General features: G+C 44.8%; 4 protein-coding genes across 4 annotated transcripts in view; all 4 read left to right on the forward strand.

The window, feature by feature from the left end:
- gp1ba (glycoprotein Ib platelet subunit alpha) overlaps nt 1-4,209 on the forward strand; it is a 5,519-nt gene extending 1,310 nt beyond the window's left edge. Inside the window, exons 3-6 of the mRNA XM_007542151.2 lie at nt 926-1,117; nt 1,233-1,328; nt 1,825-2,004; nt 2,543-4,209. Coding sequence (XP_007542213.1) covers nt 926-1,117; nt 1,233-1,328; nt 1,825-2,004; nt 2,543-3,883 — 1,809 coding nt within the window. The 3' untranslated portion in view covers nt 3,884-4,209. The remainder of the gene's footprint in view (nt 1-925; nt 1,118-1,232; nt 1,329-1,824; nt 2,005-2,542) is intronic.
- A 93-nt stretch (nt 4,210-4,302) lies between these two features.
- Nucleotides 4,303-7,309, forward strand: LOC107834553 (uncharacterized). The gene is made up of 4 exons (XM_016666105.1): nt 4,303-5,130; nt 5,756-6,046; nt 6,703-6,965; nt 7,045-7,309. The coding sequence occupies exons 2-4, from the start codon at nt 5,765-5,767 to the stop codon at nt 7,220-7,222; spliced, it is 723 nt and encodes a 240-aa protein (XP_016521591.1). The 5' UTR covers nt 4,303-5,130; nt 5,756-5,764; the 3' UTR covers nt 7,223-7,309.
- Nucleotides 7,310-7,369: 60 nt separating this feature from the next.
- Nucleotides 7,370-10,880, forward strand: LOC103130680 (uncharacterized). Its single transcript, XM_016666103.1, has 6 exons — nt 7,370-7,519; nt 7,593-7,758; nt 9,017-9,312; nt 9,394-9,566; nt 9,639-9,887; nt 9,972-10,880. Exons 1-6 carry the CDS (start codon nt 7,423-7,425, stop codon nt 10,509-10,511), a joined length of 1,521 nt encoding a protein of 506 aa, XP_016521589.1. The 5' UTR covers nt 7,370-7,422; the 3' UTR covers nt 10,512-10,880.
- A 1,010-nt stretch (nt 10,881-11,890) lies between these two features.
- On the forward strand, nt 11,891-19,291 carry LOC103130681 (zinc finger protein 239-like). Its single transcript, XM_016666104.1, has 4 exons — nt 11,891-11,938; nt 16,788-16,902; nt 17,964-18,668; nt 18,992-19,291. The coding sequence occupies exons 2-3, from the start codon at nt 16,798-16,800 to the stop codon at nt 18,606-18,608; spliced, it is 750 nt and encodes a 249-aa protein (XP_016521590.1). The 5' UTR covers nt 11,891-11,938; nt 16,788-16,797; the 3' UTR covers nt 18,609-18,668; nt 18,992-19,291.
- Nucleotides 19,292-20,573: the final 1,282 nt, after the last annotated feature.

Consider the following 20,573-nt stretch of genomic DNA (forward strand, 5'->3'; position numbering starts at 1 on the left):
AAGAAATTAGTTTTTATTGAAGCAAGCACTTGGTTGTACATGTTTACATACAAATAAGTCTTTTTAAAATATTCCAGACATTGACCACTGCAAGTGTGGAACCGACAGAAATGGATTCCATTCTTCCATCACTCTCTTCAGGCTCTCAGAGAATCATTGATGAGACCCTGAAGAAGACAGAGCTTCTAAACTGGTAGTTGTGTCAGATTTAGCAACATACTTAACATTGTTTGGCTCATTGCTGTGTTGAAATCATTATAATTTTGATTCTCAGTGGCAGCTTTGCTAGATTAGTTAATATTACCAAAGATTCAACATTTTGGACACCTATTGTATTCCTGTCTCAGGTTTTAGATGCTGCAGACTTGGATTTAAAGACTTGAATAACAAAACTAATTGAATCAAATGTAACATTGAGGGTCCGAAATGCCTGTACAATGTGTTTTGTTGACAAGTTAAATAAAAAAGGTGTTCTGCAATGCTTTGTTCTCCTGTAATCATTTCATGATATTTGTGATAAGTTATTGATCATTTTGTTGAAATCTAAAATGGCTGACCGTATATGTCAGGAGATGGAACAAAGGTCCCCACGAGGTAAGTTAGTGTGTGTAAATTATGCAAATAATATGTAAATCTGGTCCCCATATGACATGTTTTTTCGGAATTTCATGAGTCCCCATGTGGCATGGCCCAGACAGGTTGATGACTCTACTTTTGAAATTGAGTCATTTCAAGGTGTGTTTAGGTTAATATAGGTATAAATAGTGTAAAAAATTTATTATGGATTTTTAGAACCACTAGAAAGTGTGGTCCCCACAAGTGATGATTAAATTAGTAGTCCCCACGAAACATGTAAACTAGTCTGTGTGTGTGTGTGTGTGTGTGTGTGTATGTATCTGTCTGTGGTGTGTGTGTGGCCCTCCAGGTTCCGGCCGTGGTCCCCAGCTCCGCCCCGGTTCTGGCCGGCCTCTCCATCCTCCGGCTGGGCTCCAACCGCCTGACGCGCCTCCCTGACGGCGCCTTCGCCGCCTGTCCCGCTCTGACTGAACTCTACCTGCAGAACAACTTCTTGGCGTCTCTGACCGACCGCAGCTTCTCCGGGCTCAGCGTGTTGGAGGTCAGCCTGTCGCCGTGACAACGCCATCTGCAGGGGGAGAGAGGATAATTAGAGCTTGAGATCGAGCTGAACCTGGTCGGGACAATGAAAACTGAAAAGTGTGTCCGTCCTGCAGATCCTGGACCTGACGGCCAATCGCATCTCCATCCTTCCTGCTCTCATGCTCCACCCGCTGTCAGCCATAGAAACCCTCTACCTGGAGAGCAACCAGGTGAGCAGCTGGAGCCCAGCCATGCTAACAATTCATGCTAACAATTCATGCTAACACATCACACTTACACAACATGCTATCACATTGTGCTAACACACCATGCCAACACAACATGGTGTGTTACAGTACAGAGTATTTCCAGGAAAACTTTGAGCCGTTGGTGGAGGTTCTGATGGTGATGAACTGTGAGAGTTAAAACTGAACATCACAACATTTAGACCAGAGGAGCCCAAAGTGGGCCCTGGAGTTCCGGCATCCTGCATGTTTTATTCTCTCCCTAGTGGTAGTAACAACCTCCTCAGCAGGTCAATGTTCCTCTTAGGCCTCTAATGAGCATCATTTGATCCAGGTGTGCTAAACCAGGGAGAGAATAAAACATGCAGGATGCCGGGCCTCCAGGACCCACTTTGGACACCCCTGGTCCAGATCGATCCACTCAGTACCTTAAAGCTAAACAACAAAATAAAAATGGCCGATTCTGGTCCTTGGTTGTCAGATCCAGGTGATGCCTGACGACTGGTTCAGCCAGAAGGAGGACGTGCCGTACCTGTACCTGTCTCTCAACCCCTGGGCCTGCTCCTGTTCCCTCGGTTACCTCCGCAGATACCTGGATGACTTTGGGCTCAACATCTACGTCCGAGACGGCCCTCTCATCAAGAACGGCGTGGACAGCGTGGTAAGCTGACGTCCTCTCCTCGTTCTGGAATAACTGCTTCTGCTGCTGGCTCTGGTTGGATGAAACAAATCCTCCTAAAATCTTTTTTAAAAATCCTCTAAAAAAGCAAAAATATAACTTCAAAAATAACAGACAAGTAAGGAATGTTTGGAGGGAATCACCGCCGAGTGTGATGTCATCAGATGTTGACGCTATGATTGGCTGGAGTAAACAGGAAGTAGCAGTTGCTAGCTAGCATGCAGCGCTCAGATAGACGTCACGGTTTCCCGCCTTTGGGCCAGAGTGACTTGGAGTTTGGTGGCTCTGGTAAGGCACAGACCCACCAGTAGGTGGCAGCATTCACTGCAGCAGAACTTATTCAGCTAACATGTTTCCATCTCCTCTTCAACTCAGATGTTGCCGTTTCCATCAACCGTTGCTTCAGAGCGTTTTTACAAAAACCGAGAGGAAAATCTCTTCACCGGACGTAGACATACGTCACTCAGACGCTGCTGCTTGGGCTCATCTGGAAGCTAAACTCTGTACCGTTTGTTCCCAGGTGTGCGACTCTCCGCGGCACCACCAGGGGATACCTGTAGTGACTCTGGAAGAGTCCGATCTCTGCTCAGCAGACGGAGAACCAGAACCGCTTGGAGACTTCTACCTGCCAGTGACCTCACTTCCTTCTGACCCAACGACTCCAGCTGCTTCAGTCCAACCGTCCAGCACAGAACCTCCAGCTGCAGCTCCTCAACCCACGACCCCTGACCTCACGACTGTGTCTGAAGAGTGGGCCTCATTCCGCCACAGAGTCACATGGTCCTGGTACCAGACCTTCACCAGTCTGACGCAACGAACCCATCACTCCAGCTCAGCGATGCAAACAGAAAGTTTATCAGATGGCCCGTTTAATCGGACCGCACACCCGACTACTGATGGTCCCCTAACTACTGAAGTCCCCTTAACTACTGAAGTCCCCATAACTACTGAAGTTCCCATAACTACTGAAGTCCCCATAACTACTGAAGTCCCCATAACTACTGAAGTTCCCTTAACTACTGAAGTTCCTCTAACTACTGAATTTCCTCTAGTTTCAGTTGTCAATGCCTCTCTGGTTCCAGATGTTCCTACCAGCAGGGGGCAGCATGTTACTGTGGTTCCTGCCAGCAGGGGGCAGCATGTTACTGTGGTTCCTGCCAGCAGGGCGGCGGTGTTGTGCCTCTGGCTGTCTGCAGGCTGCCTGCTGCTCTGCGCGGCGTCGGCGGTGTTGGTCCTGCTGACTCTGCTGAGGTTCTTCTTCTGCTACCAGAAGCTCTACAAGCCGCTGAGGCTAATGCTAGCAAGGAGGGCGAAGGCCAGGGAAGGCGCGGCTCTGCTCAGGAAGGAGGAGGAGGCAGATGGAGGAGTGGTGGCGCTGTACCGCTCCCTGCTGTTTGTCCACAGAGAGGGAGGAGGCGCAGCAGGGAGGGAGGAGGATGGGGGAGGACAGACGGTTACTCTGAAGCCAGCAGGAGTCGGGGGAGAGAGGGAGGACAGAGGAGTGTACAGGAGGAGCATGTACCGCCTGGTCAGCAGAGAGGAGGAGCTGGAGGGATGGAGGGAGGTGCTGGAGGAGTGCCGGGTCTCTGCGGAGTATGGAGGCAGGAAGAGAGGGAGCAGGAGGGAGGAGGAGGCAGCAGGAGGAGTCTCCAGGAAACGCTACAGTGTGATTCTGAGGGAGGAGCGGGAGGAGGTAGGGGGAGGGAGAGAGGAGCTGGACTGGGTGGTGGGAGGATGGGAGGCGGGCCGAGGAGCGGAGGAGGGGCCGAGGAGCAGCTGGGGGGAGTGGCTGGCTGGATATTTACCCAGCATGCCTTGGGGCCTGGCTGCTCCTCCTGAGGAGGCGGCAGCAGCAAAGTGAGGAGTCGGCGCTGGTTTCCTGTTGCTCTGCTGGTTCCTCTCCCAGTTACAGCTGTTCTCATTATTTTAGCCACATTAGCAGATGAAGGCGCCACATTAGGCCCGCTGTCCCTGACCTCTGACCTTCAGTGACCTTCATGTCTCTACGTCTCTATGCAGATGACGCCGTGTTTCTTTTAGCTGAAACCAGAACCTGTAGATGATCTGCAGGCTTCACTTCTCCTCAGGGACCAGTCATCACCACAGCTTCCACTGAAGTACAGCAACGCCGCTTTTACTGCCGTTACCATGGAAACAGCCTGTACTAAATAAACCTTAACTGAAACCAAACCAGCTCTCCGTGTCTTCACTGAATGTGTCACAGGCTCTAATGTTTGGTGACAGGAGTTTGACTAAGCCGGTTCAGACTGTTAGCATTAGAAGCTACATTTAGGCTAACAGGGAGGGAGGATCGTCAATATGAACATCCAGTTTAGACTTTCAACCAAATTCCTTCAAAGTGTTAACAATATATAAACATGTTTTCACATCTGTTATTACAGCTGAAACGACTTTAGTTTGGTGTTTCGTTTTGTCCCCCAGGCGCTTCTTAAAATCTGATTTGTGTTAAATCCTGATAGGTTCATTATAGTGGGGGATGGTAACAGTGATAGCTTCATGTAGCATTTAATGCTATCTCAGGTCCAACTGGCTTCATCAGTGAACTCACCGTCCAGTCCTGGACCTGCTGCTGTTTGTTGCTGAAATCAGCTGCACAGACAAACTGGTTGATGCTTAAAACATGAATCACTGATTGGGTTTTAAAGCAGGGAATGAAAAACTGTGACTTTAACTTCTGACCCAGATGTTTTATTTTTGTGAAAATCTTCAGCAAACCTCTTGGTGCCGTTTAGTGTTTTTCTTTTTCTATTTAACAAACATTGGAATAAAGATGGAGATAATGAGTGTTATATAATAACAGTCAGAAATATGAGGAGAAACATCAAAACCTCAACAAAATTAGAGTGAAACATGATTTAGTTTGTTTGCTACAAATTAAATAAAGAATTGAAAATGATCAGGTAATATTTAACTGAAAGGATCCAGTTTCTGATCCTCCAGACCAGCAGGTGGCGGTAAACATGGTTTGCTGTTGAACAACTAATCTGATCCAATCAGAGTCCAGGTCGGTGGGCGTCCCGGTTCCGACAGAACTCCGAGGGAAGTGGGACTCCCCCCTCCCCGGCCTGTAGCTGGAAGCTCCATCCAGTAAGTCCTAATGGGTCTTTGGGTTCCGACAGGCGGAGGTCAGGGCTGGAGCTGAGCAGCTTCGGTTCGGGAAGGTTCTGCTGCCGGTTTCCATGGTAACGGGTGAACTATTGTGCTGGAACTGTTAGAGTAAGGTTCTGGTTCTGTTCGGGTTGCGGCAGTGGCAGCAGGAGTCTGGTTCTGTTTGAACTCGGTAATGTCTGGTTTCGTTGAGTTCAGGTTCACTGCTAAACGAGGCCACAGCGTTTGAAGCCATGGTGCGTTCAAGTGCATCAACTACGTCACTACGTCATTCGAGGCGCCATGATGGACGTGTGAAGTCCTTCATGGCGGACGGTAGCACTGAACTGAGCGACTTAATTTTTCCCCCAAGTTGTTTTAGTCGGTTTATTCATGGCTCTACTTGTTCAGTCGAGCTAACCTGTGAACGTTTCTCACCTGGTTGGCTGTTTGAGTCAGCTAGCTTACAGACCGAGCCGATGTGTTGATCAAATTACAGGCTTTTCCTGAATTTACACCACAATTTATCACTATACCATAAACAGCGTTTTCTCCTAAACGGGAACGGGATTAAAAACCTACAGAAGAGGGGATGCTAACCAGTTTTTACCGCATGCTACGCTAGTGACGCAGAATGAAGGAGGAGGACCAGGAGGTGAAGGTAGAGGAGGATCAGGAGGACCAGGAGGACCAGGGGCTTCAGACTGAGGTGAAGGCTGAGGAAACTGAGGAAGTTAACCTGGCTGAGAACCATGAGCACCGCCAGGACCCAGAACCGGACCGCCAGGACCCAGAACCGGACCGCCAGGACCCAGAACCGGACCGCCAGGACCCAGAACCGGACCGCCAGGACCCAGAACCGGACCGCCACACTCTGGACTCCACCCAGACCCAAACATCTGCCTCTGGTCTGCAGGTCAGTGTTCAGGTACAGACCCCAAAACCTGATGGGAAATCTGCAACGATAATGAAAGAAAAATTACATTAGAAAATATTTTTAGTGATTTTTTTTACATAAAAATCAGAAAAACTTTGAGATTTTTAGGCTTTAAACAAACAACAATGTTCAAGCTAAACTCTGTAAGGTTGGTCCTCATCACCGGCAGAAGAGAAGGGCAGGAGGGGTTTCTGGCCAAAGGCCCCAGGATCTCTGGGCTCCTCAGACAGGACTGGCTTTGGCTCCACAGCGCCACCATGCTGTGGTTAATGACAGCACACGTCTTCTGGTTAGGTTTGGTGTTAGTTGCCCTGATTGGTTGAGGCCTTCGGGGCACAAAGACTTCTGCCCGTTTCGAGGTCCTGTGTAAACTCTCAGGAGCTTTTCCCAGCCACTGCATTCAGTTAATCACTTTATTGATCCCAGAGAGAAAAGGCATTTAGCTGCTGCTCCCTAAGTGAAGGTTCTCCAGAGTTGTGGTGTGAGACTTTATGTGAAATCCTCTGAAGTTCTCAGTCATCAGAACCAGTTCTCCTCATCAGGGCGGGTTCTCCCCATCCTAACTGGACCTTCTGGACTTGGGTTCAGGCTGACTGACCAGGGCTGACCCTGAGACTCGGTTCTGTGTTTTGTTGTTTCAGGAAACGTCTGGCCCCCTGCGGTGCTGCCCCATCTGCCAGTCCGGCCTGTGGGAACGCCTGAAAGGTTTTCACCAGGTGAAGAACGTGTCACAGACGCAGCTCACCTGGTCGGCCGGCCACACCAACATCCAGCCACAAACGGAGCCGACTGTGGATGAGAGGGGCAAAGAGTCGAACCGGGCGAAGTCCCCCGAAGGCCCTGGGCCGGAGGAGAGGAGGCGGATGCAGCCTGGCTGCTGCACTGAGCTGTTCCAGGCGTAAGCAGCCGCTCCTGGGTCCAGAGACGGTTTCTGGGAGGAGGAGGAGCCTGACAGCTGGGTGTCGTTTTGCTTTCAGATACAAGTCACGACTCAGAAAGCTGGAGTGGGAGAAGAGCGAACTGGAGGGGAGAGTGGGCCGGCTGGAGCGGGTCCTGATGGGGTCGAAGCGCAGCGCTGCAGCCGACGGGGCGGAGGACGGCCTGCAGCCGGTGGGTGGCTGCAGCACCGAGTGCTTCTGCAGCACAGCGATGTGACTGATGTCTGTCTGACAGGACAAGAGGCGGAGGCAGCAGGCAGAGGGAGACGACGGCGCCTCCTCCTGGACACAACCTGCCAAAGGAACCACGGTGAGATCATCAGGACCTCACGTCTCTGCTGGTGACCCTCAGCTCTGCTCACTCTGCTGCTCCTCCGGCTCACCAAGGTCGGCACCAAGACGGAGAGGATCGTGTCGATGACGACCTCCACAGGAGATCCCAGTAGCTCCCAGTGGGTCTCTGGGACAGGAAGAGGACGTCTGATGGGACACCTCCGTCTGCCGGAGTCCATGAGTGAGTTTTCACCCAGGTTTCCTCTCAGCTTCGCTCTGCAGACAGTAACTCTTCGCTCCATCTCTCATTGTAGACGAGAGCCTGACCCAGTTCCAGGCGGTCCTGGTTCTGGGTCTGGAGGCCAAGAAAGACGCCTTTACCCGACTCAGGGGGGTGCAGGCCTTCCTCTGCTTCATGTCCGATGGATACTGGAGGCTGTCGGACTGGAGCTTCTTACACAACGTGGCCAGGATACGTCTGTGAGTAGCTTCCTGCTATGAGCTTCAGTAGGCTGGTCATGAGCATCAGGGTCAGGGTCAGGGGTCAGGGTTAGGGTCCACATGGCAGCCCAGGGCAGGTTGCCATGTGGACCTCCTGTCCTTTTCAGTCCCTGCAGAAAAACTGACCTAAAATGATCAATTCATCATCGATCCATCAGTATCTGTACGTCACGTTTCAGCAACAAGGCATTTCTAAGAGCTTCATCATAAAATCAACAATGAAACATCACATTTAGTCAAGATCCATCTTTATCAACTACGTTTCTAAATTCACTGGATTTACAGGAACTCAGTGTTTGTTCCAGATTTATGGGGTATAGAAGCTGAATGCTGCTGCTCCAAGTCTGGTTCTGGATGCAGACCAGAACCAGAACCAGAACCAGCAGGTTGATCCAGCAGCAGCTGGTAGTTAAGGATTTATAAACTACCAGCTGGATTTAAAGTGAAGGACTGTAGAACTAGATGGTGTAGAACCAGGTGGTCAGAGACTTTAGTCCTCTGGAAACGTTCTGGTAGAAGGACCACTGTGGAACCGAAGGGTCAGGTCAGAGGTCAGGGGTCATCCTGATGTCTTGTCTCCAGCTGGAAGAACCAAGGCTGACTCTAGATCTATAGCTATAGATCTATAGCTATAGATCTATAGCTATAGATCTACAGCTATAGATCTATAGCTATAGATCTATATATATATCTAGATCTATAACTCTAGATCGCTCCTCTTTAGGTCCAAAGTTAAGAACTTCTGTTTCTGTTCAGCTGGACAAAGTTTCGTCTCATCCTCACATTGATCTGTTCTAAGCATTTGTTCAGTGACTGGATGAGGTCAAAGGTCACCTGTTGACATCCTTATGTAGAGCTGTGTATCATCTGTCGTCATGGTAACTGATCTTACTTCCTGAGCCAGTGGGAGCTTACAGATATGGAGCGGTCCAAGGACGGAGCCCTGAGGAACGCCACATGTGATCCAACACCTGCTAACCATTAACAATGTTCAACATTTAATATAAAAGAACTTAAATCTATATGTCACACAGTAAACTGGATAATTATGTGATTTAATTCTATTCAACAAGTTTAATAAACTCATTATCTAATAAAATCATCAAGTTCATAATGTGCATTTTAATTATCCAAGAATTCAACATAATAAATAATAAATTTAACAATCAGTCCAGCTCAGTCGGCTGGATAAAACCAGCAGCTGTCCAACCTGCCTCCTCCTCCTCCTCCTCCACAGCTGGATCAAGGTGATGCTCAGCAGAGGGAAGAAGTTCAGCACCATCCGGTCCTACCTCCGCAGCGCCTGCTGGTTCCTGGAGTTCCTGCTGGCCGCTCGGCCCCAGAGCTGCCACCGGATTTCAGCCACTCAGACGCAGGTGGCCGAAATCCTCCAGGTGCTGAAGACGACCAGCAGGGAGACAAACCGCAGAAACACCTTCCACCTGAAGCCGCTCAGGAGGGAGCAGCTGTCAGGTCTGGACGCCATCGCCACCTGCCTCCGGCTGGCTCCAGGCCGGGTGGAGGACCTGCTGGGTGGGTCTCTGCTCCCTTTACCGGTTCTCACCTGACTGATCTCACCTGACCGATCTCTGACCGATCTCCTCCATGTACCAGCGGAGGTGGAGACGGACTGCAGTGCCACCCGGAGCCTCTACCTGCTGTACGGCTTCCTGGCGGCGTACTGGTCCTGCCTCAGCGGACTCCGGCCCAAAGTGTTCACCGCCTTGACGGACGCCGACGTCTCCAAGGCGGAGAAGGAGATGACAGAGGAGGGCATCCTGATCAGCGTACGTAGCCCCAGGCGGCTCACTCCCTCTGACCGACCGGCCTCTCAGGAATGAGCTCTCTCTCTCCCCCAGGTGGCCGAGCGCCAGACTTCGCCCCGGTCCGGTGAGGCGGCCTTCGCCTTGACGTGCCGGGAGTTCGCTTGGATTGAGCGGCTCGTGCCCATCAAAGCCCAGCGGGGGGGCACCAGCAAATACACCCTGTTCACCACAGGGACGAAGAACTTCAGCAAGATAAACCGCTACGTGAAGCTAGCGTGGGCAGAGATGGGCCTGAGAGGCAGCATCAACTTCACGCTGATCAGGACCATCATGGCCGACTGCGTAAGTATCGCTGCGCTGTGGCGCCTCCTCTGGTAGGCCGCATGTTCGCCTCGGCCCTGACCTTCACCCGCTCTTCCTATTCAGGCGCAATCCGCCCTGACGAAGGGTTCTGGGAAACGGGCCAGCACAGCCGCGCCTCACCGGCTTAAGGCCAACCGGTGCGCCGCCTCTCTGCAGGACGCCATGACGGTGAGGCGGTTGGTGATCTGCAAGCTGGAGGCCCAACACCACCCACAGCTGCTCTCAGGTTCCAGTCCATCCATCATCACCGAACCCTCCACCTCCACCCAGCGCTCCTCCACCTCCCCCTCTACCTCCACCTCCCCCTCCACCTCCACCCAGCGCTCCTCCATCGCTCGCTGCTCCTGGAGCAGCAGAGTTCTCCAGGAGGACTCCGGCTCCTCAGGTTTGCTGTCAGACCCCAGAGCTGACAGACCTGACCTGAAGTCTGAAGGAGCGTCTGGCGATGCCTCGGAGATCAGAAACATGGCCGCCTGCTTTGTCAGACTGAGTCCCTTAAAGATACCAGGCCGAGGCTGCGGCCAGCCTGCAGGTCAACAGGTCACCAGAAAAAAATATGCCCTGAGGAAAAGAACAGGCATGAAGAGGAGGTATACGTTCTGAGGAGCCGGTTGGCTGAAGAGGCTCCCCACAGTTTCCCAGGGTTTTTTGAGTTGTTTTCCTGTTAGCATTGGTTTGGTTCTGGTCCTGATTTAATCTGTTCTAGAGGTTTTTCCTGTTCCTCCAGCTCAGATAAACCTTTTGTTCTGTCAACGGCCGGAGCCTCCAGTTTGGAGGGTCCAGGTTCTGACCATCAGAACACCAGACCCGAACAGAGGAAAGAAAAACCTTTAAAACAGCGGAAGCAGAAGACAGCTGGTCGTCTTCTAGTGACCTTTGACCTTGTCCATCAGTTTGTTCAGTTCTGGACGTGTTGGAAGCAGCAGGCTGCTTGTTCTGGTCGGTCAAGAAAATAAAATACATTTCTTCAAATCGTCCTTTTCTGTTATTCTACAAAATTCAGACCAACTCTGATAACTGCTGCTGGTAAGGTATATGTGTATGTATATATATATAAAGTTTGTATCATTTATGTGCCATATTATCGATGCTGCAGTACAAATAAAGAAGAAAAGTGATAAAATAAAAGCAACATTAACAGCAGCTGGAAGATTTTCAGATATGAAAGAAATCCAAGCTGATCAGATTCAAACATTTTGAGTGAAACAGCAGAAAATCCTCAGGATTCAGGTTTTTATAAAGGTTCTGCATCATCTTCAATGCTACAAGTTTAATAGTCAATGGACAAGAACTTAAAACGTTTATTTGTGATTTAGAAATAATCCCAGATATGATATGTGTTGAAACCTGACCTAGTTTAAAATCCCTGGATATAGAAAGACAGGATGGAAGTCATCCTGGATGTGGATGTGCCTCTTTAAGGAAGAAAAACAACGAATAAAGAATCAGAAAGTGTTAATATAGAAATATTTAAGAAAATATGGAAATATTAACATTAATTATTATAATCCTTGTAAAAGTCTTAATAGTGAAATGTTTAAGGAAATAGCAGGAACATTACAATAATTATGGTGATTTTAATGCACACAGTCTGGGCAGCAAGAAGACGGATCATCATGTATCAGTTGGAGAAATGATGGGTGAAAAGTTATTAGTCTTAATAATGGAAAAGGTACAAAAGTAAACAAAGTTTCATGTCTAGACATTAATAACTGATTGTCCTGTTAGTTCATGTGATGTTAACAGTCTGATCAGTTTCCAGTGAGTTCAATAATTAATGACAGGATTAAATATATAATATAACACATAACCTGACCAGCCTGGAGCTCTGGGTCTTTGTGAGGCAGGAAGCAGCTGCTCTGTCATTCCAGCCTGGGAGGCAGGAAGCTGAGCCATTGGCTCCGACACCAGGATGTTTGTTAGAAGGTAGAAAACGGGCCGTCCCTCGTCCTGCCAGTCTGCTGCAGGTTGGTACCAACACCAAACCTGCTCTGCCTGGACCGACGGCTCTGCAGCCCTTTGTGTCACGGTAAGAGCGATAAACTAAAGCAACATTAATTTACATTCATTCAGACGTATTAATGTATGAATGAATGCTTTGCTGAAATCTGGTGGAATAAAAGTCACATTTATTCTAGCAGGTCAGCCTGTTGACTCATTTCTATCAGGATCAGAAGGTTTCATATTAACTAGATGGTGACTCAATAAAGCTAATTGGCAAAAATTTAAAATGTGAAAAAAAAAACCAGCCATGTGGTCAAATTAAAGGGCAACACTGAAGATTTTACAGAAAAGAGATTTTAAATGCTGCAAATTCTATCAATAAAAGTTAAAGGAAGGAAAAAGTAGTTCCTTGGTGGACTGATGAACACAGTGGAGCAGTTAAAGTATTTAAAATATTACAGACAAATTTAACAGAAAACCTGATTGAATATAAAAGAAAAGAGCAGTGGCTCAAAATTATTAAAGAAAACATGGAGAGAATATTGTTCCTCAAAAGGTTCAGAAATAAAACTACAGAACGTTTATGAGAATGACTGGGAAAAGGAATGAAGTTAAAATACCAGCTTTAGTCAGAGAGCAGGAAATATTAAAGATTTACTAGGGGAGACGTTTGCTGCAGTTCACAGTGGTGAACATCTGACAGACATTCATAGACAGCAGAAAATACAGAAACTTAGAAATTATAAAAATTTACTGGAAAAATGTCAAGAATGCACGTCAACATTAGACATGAATAAAACCATGAAAGAAATGAAAAGAGGATTGAAAGGGACGGGAGGATCAGCTTCTGCTGTGTTTCAACAGATTCCAGAAGTAACATTGAAATATTAAAATTATTTAATAAAATATGAAATGAAGGTTTAATACCAAATAGATGGAAAAGGGAAACAATACTTCAGTTTAATAAACCAGGAAAGATCCTGTCAGTCCAAATAACTACAGACCAACAGCTTTAACTTCTCATTTAAGTAAATAGATGGAGGAAATAGTAGATTAGGTTATGATGTTAAACATAATAAACTAATGAATGGCTGTAGAACAGGAGACCAACAGTGGATGGTCTCCTGTTAATGACAGGAAACTTTAAAATGAAGGAAGTGATGATTATAAAAACCTTATGATTCACTGTGGAGAGAAGGACATTTAGAAAAATGAATCAGATGGGATTAGTGGAAAGATGTATAACTGGATAGAAAAATAAGAGTTAAGATTGGGAACGATTATTCAAAAGAGTTTAATGTGGAAAATGGGATGAGGTAGTGCAATTAGTCCAATATTATTTAATATAATGATTAATGACATTTTTCCTGATACAGATAAATGAATAAACTCTGCAGTGAATGCAGATGATGGGGCCAAATGGACGAGGGGAGAATATAAAACACGTAGTAGGAAAACATTAAGAAGGGAATTAATAAAGTAGAAAAATGGTTTTATGAATTATCAGCAAGCAGGTTTTGTTTTATGGTTGTTACAGATAAGAGAAATATTGATACAGGAACAATAACATTACATGGACAGCCTGTAGAAAGAGTTAAAGAATTTAAATATCTAGGAGTATGGATAGATATTATACATGGAAAACACATTTAGATAACTTAGAAACTAAATGTAAGAAAGTTATAAATCTATAAAGGCTGGAAATAACTAGACAGTCATTATTAAACATATATAAGGCTCTAATGAGATCAATAATCGATTATGACAGTTTTATACATGGAGCAGCAGCTAAAACACTACAAAACAGATAGACTGCAGAGTTGGGCTTTATATGTACAGGAGGTGAAAACGACACGTATTAACGCTAACAGAGACTGGAGAGAGAAGAATTAAATTAGCTTTAGGTTATTGGAGGAAAATTAAGAGTAATGAAGAAGAGAATGTAACTTCAGTTATGTTACAAAACTGTTGGGAATATGCAGTTCCAGAGTTATTGGTTTTGGATGGATGATAAGTAACTGATCAAAGTGTACGGAGGGGTGGGCAACTCCAGGCCTGGAGGGTCTCCTGCAACTTTTAGATGTGTCTCTACTTCAACACACCTGAGTCAAATAATGAGGTCGTTAGTAGGACTCTGGAGAACCTGACTGCACTGAGGAGGAGATTCAGCTATTGGATCCAGGTGTGTTCTACCAGGGAGACATTAAGAGCTGCAGGACACTGGACCTCCAGGACCAGGATTGCCCACCCCTGGAGGATAAGGAAATATCTCAGTTTAATCCGATTGGTGTTGTTCCTCCATGGCTGCTTCCTGAGGTCAATGTAGACATGAGACTTCTTAAAATGAAAAATGATTGGAGTTTAAATGAAATAGGGGGAAAGACTGATGTATATTTAAGAAACTCATTATAATTACTGCATTTTCTGCACTATAAGGCGCATAGAATAGACGCTACAGTAGAGGCTGGAGTTACATTATGCATCCACTAGATGGAGCTGCACTAAAGGGAATGTCAACAAAACAGTCCGACTCCGGTCAGCGAGGAGAGCCTTCCTGGACCGGGGTCGGACGATGGCCACCCTCCTCCGTTTGCACAGCATGTTGGTGGAGAACGTGGTGCTAAACGACCTGCAGACGATCTGATTATCAGGTCAGTAGGTAGATAGGTCAGTAAACTTTATTAACAAACCAGCGTTCTGACAACTATCCCAGCATGCACCGCTTCTTCTTCTTCTACGGGGGAAAATATAGTCGGCGGCTGCTTACTGTAGTTGCTAGACCTGTTGTGGCTCAATATTGGTCCAAATATAAGGAGCACCGGATTATAAGGCGCACTGTCGGCTTTTGAGGAAATTGAAGGTTTTTAGGTGAGACTTATAGTGCGGAAAATACGGTACCTGAAAATTTATTCAGATGGTTCTAAAAAATCTTACAGGATGTGTGGAAATAGGAATATAAATACTAGAGTTTGAAATTCACATATCCAAATGATTATCAGATGAGCCATCAGTGGGTAGAGGAGGATCAGAGGCAGCGACTGGTTGTTACAGTAGAAATAAACACGTTTCCATCATCAGGATCAACAAAACATCAACAGATTTAAATCTACCATGTTTACATGAATTATTTTGATTTCATTTATTTTCTGGGCAAATAATTTGCTTCACAAAACTGGAAATCCTCTTTTCCATGTAAAAGATGTCTTCCTGAATTACCGTCTGATCTGGTATTTTTATCTTTTTATTATCTTTTTATTATCTTTTATGTCCTTTGATAATCATTCATTGTTGTTCTATTTTCTATCATTATTCTATTCATTCATTATTGTTGTAACTTGTTAAAACTTATTCTGCTCAGATTATTGTGCTCATGCGGATCACGTGAACAGGGCGTGCTTAGCTCTGGTTGACTTGGGTTGGGCTCTGATTGGTCTGCTGGTTCACGCTCTCAGCCCCTGATTGGCTCATGGTCGGAGAGCGGCTACCTCTGATTGGATGGCTCGCCTGCAAGGATGGAAATGGCCACTCCCCCTTTGCACGCAGGCGTCCCTTTGTTTAAGAGATAAAATACGAAAAAGCCCGCGGTTCTGGTCAGAGTCTGCTGTGGGTCGCGTTCGAACGCCCAGCTACGTTGATGCTGCTTATCTCTAGGCCGAAGGCTCTCCGGCCAAGTTTCACGAGGTAAGCGCTGATAACTTGAATGAATCGAGCATCACGTGTTTAGCCATAGAGTGTTTTGTACTGGATTCTGTGGGAAATAAATCGAGCACATTTAATTCTAGCAGTAACAGTGTTTGGTTTCGTTATTGCCGCCGATCTCCTTCGACCCTGATTTAAAATTTCATAAAACACCGTCATAAAAAAGACGAGTTAAATTTGTCCCTAACGATCTTATTACCAACCTTACCATCAATCAGAAAACGGGGTCAGGCTGATCCGGTTGGACCAGTGAAGCTGTTCTGGTGCTGCTCACAAACCAGCTGCTCTTCTGTTTCTTCACAAGGAAAATAAATGTAGAAAACTTCCACCTGACCTGAGTCTGTAAACCTGATGGACTTTACTGTTTTCTCTGTAACGTCTCATAAAATCGACATCTGGAGAGATGAAATATCATTTTTATCATTTTCCAGAAGGAAAAACCAGTTTGAGTTGGTGACTGTGTGAAGCTTCTGCAGATCCCACAACAGAGGAAACATGAATGAATCCAAACTCAACTCATTTAATGTGAAGTTTTACTGCACAATCATTTCCACCTAATTCTGTAAATATAAACCTGAATGGACAGAAATTTGTTCCAGTGTTGAAAGCAAAGAACACGTAAAAAAAACTGCATTCATAAATGAAAACTTTAAGGTTTCTGACGGCCTTTTATTTATTAATTTAATGAAGTTTTGACAGCTTTTGAAATGCAGTTTGTGATATTTTAGCCAAATGTCTATGATGGCTTATTTATGTTTATTCAAATGTGTTTTTAATGAATGACTTGATGTTAGTAATTCATATAAAATGTCATTATAAGTTTAACCTCAGCATGTTTGGTTGATGTTTTGAAATGTTACCATCAGTTATGCTGATGCACCTTTTTACTGACCGGATCTTCAGGTCAGATGATTTATCAATTTATTGATTTATTGATTTATTTATCAGTTGTAACTTCTTTGATTTCAGTTTCTGGATTTTCTTTTTAATCTGTTTTCTAAATCAACAAGTTTAGTTGAGCTCCACAGCAAACATCAGGTTTCTCTGTAAGCATTTTGTCTGTTTGGTTTTATTTGTTCTCACATTCATTCATTCATTCATTCATTTTGTTTCAGGGTTTTGTTTTGATTCCCTCAGTCGGGTTTCGTTGTTCAAATCTTTTCTCTTTAGTGAAGGATTTCTTTATTTCTTAGACTTTGAATGTCAAACATTCAGGTTTTGCTCAAACTTATCAGGCCGGAGCAGAATGAAGGAGGAGAACCAGAACCCAGAACCGGACCTCCAGAACCCAGAACCGGACCAGCCAACTCTACACAGCAGCCTCCAGACCCAACCGGGTCTTTCAGTTCAGGTTGGTCTCAGTCCAGGATTTTTTCTTTTACTGGATCAAAACTTGAGAGGAAATAAATTCACATCAGTTTATTTGTACATTTTCACAGCAGACGTCGATTTGAGGTAATTTAAAAAAAAACAAGATTTCACTTCAGTCACATTCACTGGCTGATCCTGATCATCAGGCAGTGCAAAGTAAACTCAGATTATTATTCAAAGAAGCTTAAAAAGTTTCTATCTAAGGAAACCAGCAGGTTGCATCGATTCATTGACTTGGAGCATCACTCCTCCTGACCAGCAGGGGGCGACAGTTAATGCTTCTGAGGGTTTTTCTGTTTTGTCTTTTTGCTGTTTTATTTTCTTCAGTCCTTTATAGCAGCTTAAGTGTTTAATTCTAACCTCTGAGTCCCAGAATACATTTAAAAATACGTTGGTTTGACAAAAGCATGATTTTAGCTCCAGTGCTGCTAGCTGAACCGTTTCAGAAGATCACCTGATGGATGATCAGGTCCTGTCTGGGTCTGGTTGGACGTTTTTCTGCTTCATTAAACAGAAAAGAAACATAAAAACTTAGAGATATGGATCACCTGATGGAGATCAGTATAAACATTTAATATTATTTAAAATTAAAATATCTGTTGAAGAAATTAAATATTCAACACAAAGGTAAAAACATACAATAGCCCCTTTCATCAAACACACAGGTCAAGTACCAAGCTGGTCCCAGTTTTTCTCCTCTTACATTTTATTTAATTCTCCAAAACATCTACAGCTGAAACCAGATGAATATATAAAGACAGATATAATTTATTCTCACTGTCAAAAGTTAAATCAGATCAAACTTCTATTGTTAGATATGAAAACTTATTCAGAACTTTTTATGTAACTTTTTGAATTCAGAAGTTTTCACACATTCATTCAGTTTCTTTATAATTATCTCTTAAACTGTCATCAACTTCCTGTCTGAATGAAAGATGTGTCCAAATTCATCTTGTCAGTTGTGTGTCTCTTATAAATATAAAAAAGTTTACATTTCTTTTAGACTAGATGGTGTTTACCTCTCCCTCTGTGTTGCCGTAGGAACAGACCAGCGCTCTGACCTCACCGTCTAAAAGGACGGCTCGTCGTCAGACTGAGCCGCTCAGCTGTGACCAGTGTGGAGCAGTTTTTCCAGTCAAAGCCAAATTACAGAGACATCAACGAATCCACACCGGAGAGAGACCATTCAGCTGCAGGCAGTGTGGGAAGTGTTTCATTGATAAAGGAACCCTTCACAACCACGAACGGCGCATTCATCAGGAAGAAAAGCCCCACAGTTGTGACCAATGTGGAAATAGTTTTGCTTTGCTTTGCAGTCTGAAAATCCACCAAAGAATTCACTCTGGGGAGAGACCGTACAAGTGTGACCGCTGTGGGAAAACCTGTCGGCAGAAAGGCGATTTACTGCGTCACATTGTGACCCACACAGATCAGAGATTGTTTAAATGTGAAGTTTGTGGCAAAGCGTTTAGTCGCTCAGGGACCCTGAAAGTCCATATGAGGACACACACCAAAGAGAAACCGTACAGCTGTGATCAGTGTGAGAAACGGTTCAGTAAAAACTTTGGTCTGGTGAGTCACAGGCGATCCCACACTGGAGAGATGCCCTACTGGTGTGAGCTCTGTGGGAGGCGCTTCGCTCACAAGTGCAGCCTGAGGACGCATCAGAAATATCACAGCAACTGAGAAGGAGCCATTTTGTTTTTAATAAATTCTCTTTGAGATAAATGGGCTGAATGGAGTGTTTTTGAAGAGTGGTAAATATGATCAAAAAAATCATATAAAATTTAATTGATTTTTTCAGTTAGCCAAGGAATTATAAAAAAAAAAATGGGTAAATTATACATATGCTACCCATTTGCTAACAGTAAAAACCTGTTGCATAGGAAAATACAGTAAATTATAGTCCGGTGCTCCAAAGTTTTTGAATGAGCAGGACAGGGAACTCTGCATCTCTCTGCCATCCAACCGTCAGCTGAAGGTAAGCTGTTTGTGAATAATAGCGCGAAGGCAAATTGTTACCTCAGATTTATTCGGTACTTTTTTCAGTGTGGGCTGAATGGAGCGTTGGAGAAAACTTTCAGTTGATCTCCAGAATAAGGTGCTGAGAGTCAAAGTTTCAAGGAACAAATACTTTACTGAACATCTGCAGATGGAGAAACTCTTGACACCGTCAGACTGAGCTCCCATTGGGTGAGGAGACGTCCTGTCTCTGTACACACAGGTGTGAATGGAAACATCAACATGTCAACCGATTCTGAGAACCAAGTTCTTATTCCAAGAAACTGAAAGGTGTGATGTACCTCATAATGACAGAGATGGATCTGTAGGTGATTCACTGCATATCCTGTAAGGTGGGTGTCGATATTTGATCAGCAAATGTTCCAGCTGGTGTCTTGTTCTCTATTCAGAGCTGCTAAAAGCTGAGCTCTAACTGAGACGTAAGTCTAAGCAGCTTCCTGCTTCACGCTGAGCGAGGCAGGAAGCTGAGCCTTTTCCTGCTGAATCAGTTTCAAGTACAGACACTTGTTAGTTTCTGCTGACAATTATGAGACCATTTGTTCTCTGCACACATGGCTGCTGTTCAGTAAGTATATCAGGCTTCAAATAAAAGCATCAACACCTGGAGTTTGTTGTTTCTTTAATGTGACGCTAAAAGTGATGCTACATGGATATAAATATATGTATGAGCTTCACTAAGCTCCAGAAACTCTGCAAAAGTTGATCCCAGGACTGAGAGTCTCAGCTTCCTGTGTTGAAAGTAAGCAGAAAGTATTCACACCCTCAGAAAAGTTTGGCACCCTGGTCAGTTTGATGCTCATGAGGTCAGGAACCTCAGGGAGAGGTCAGAGATGATTTTAATTCAACAGAGGCTACGGTTGCTGCTGCAGCACCGTCTGCTGCAGCACTGTGTCTGCTGCAGCTCTTTGGACCTTCCTCATTGAGTCTTCATCATTTGGTCAAAACATGAGAACCAACTACTTAAAAAATAAAACAAGTGCAAATTTTAGCTTTTTTTTTATTTTTTATAAATCCTATATTTAAATTTAGAATGACGCTAAAATATTGAAGTTTTTCTCATTATATTGAATTGATTTTATTTGAATGGGACAACACAAATGAATGAAAGTTCAATATTACAGTAAATACTCTGGATTTCCTTCTGTTGTCCCATAAACACAAAAATAACAATAATAAATAAATGCAGTAATAATAAATGAAAGGATCAGATTAACTGATACAACATGATGTCTGTTAAAATGTTTACTAAAGTCTTTTATAAAACTGGAAAAGGAACCAAAGGTTCAGAGATCAGATTACTGACCTGCTCAGTTTAAACTGCCTGTTATGTACGGCAGATAGGTGGCGCTGTCTCTAGTGGCTCCTGCAGCCTTTAGCTAATAAAACATTTTAATTTACCATTTTGCCTTTTTAATAAACGGTGGCTGGGCTGTGTTTTTAAAGAATTATGAATATTTATGTGTAGAGAGAGAATTTTGGAAACTGAGTTTTTCTTTTGTTTACATAATTTTCCACAAACGTCAACATCCAAAAACATTCTTACAAATGTTTGTTTTTCAGTCTTGAAAGTAGAAATCAAACCATCAATCTTCTGTGTTTATGTAAAATATATTTAAGCTGTTTTTATCA

Source organism: Poecilia formosa, unplaced genomic scaffold (assembly GCF_000485575.1).
Source record: "Poecilia formosa unplaced genomic scaffold, Poecilia_formosa-5.1.2 Scaffold661, whole genome shotgun sequence".
NCBI classification, from domain to species: domain Eukaryota; kingdom Metazoa; phylum Chordata; class Actinopteri; order Cyprinodontiformes; family Poeciliidae; genus Poecilia; species Poecilia formosa.

Excerpts from the sequence above, each read along its gene's own strand:
- LOC103130681 (XM_016666104.1), top strand. The coding sequence starts at position 16,798 with ATGAAGGAGGAGAACCAGAACCCAGAACCGGACCTCCAGAACCCAGAA. Across the intron at positions 16,903-17,963 it reads AACCGGGTCTTTCAGTTCAG|GAACAGACCAGCGCTCTGAC; the intron begins GTTGGTCTCAGT and ends GTGTTGCCGTAG.
- LOC107834553 (XM_016666105.1), top strand. The coding sequence starts at position 5,765 with ATGAAGGAGGAGGACCAGGAGGTGAAGGTAGAGGAGGATCAGGAGGAC. Across the intron at positions 6,047-6,702 it reads CATCTGCCTCTGGTCTGCAG|TTTCAGGAAACGTCTGGCCC; the intron begins GTCAGTGTTCAG and ends TGTGTTTTGTTG. Across the intron at positions 6,966-7,044 it reads TGCACTGAGCTGTTCCAGGC|ATACAAGTCACGACTCAGAA; the intron begins GTAAGCAGCCGC and ends TTTTGCTTTCAG.
- LOC103130680 (XM_016666103.1), top strand. The coding sequence starts at position 7,423 with ATGACGACCTCCACAGGAGATCCCAGTAGCTCCCAGTGGGTCTCTGGG. Across the intron at positions 7,759-9,016 it reads AACGTGGCCAGGATACGTCT|CTGGATCAAGGTGATGCTCA; the intron begins GTGAGTAGCTTC and ends CCTCCTCCACAG. Across the intron at positions 9,313-9,393 it reads CCGGGTGGAGGACCTGCTGG|CGGAGGTGGAGACGGACTGC; the intron begins GTGGGTCTCTGC and ends TCCATGTACCAG.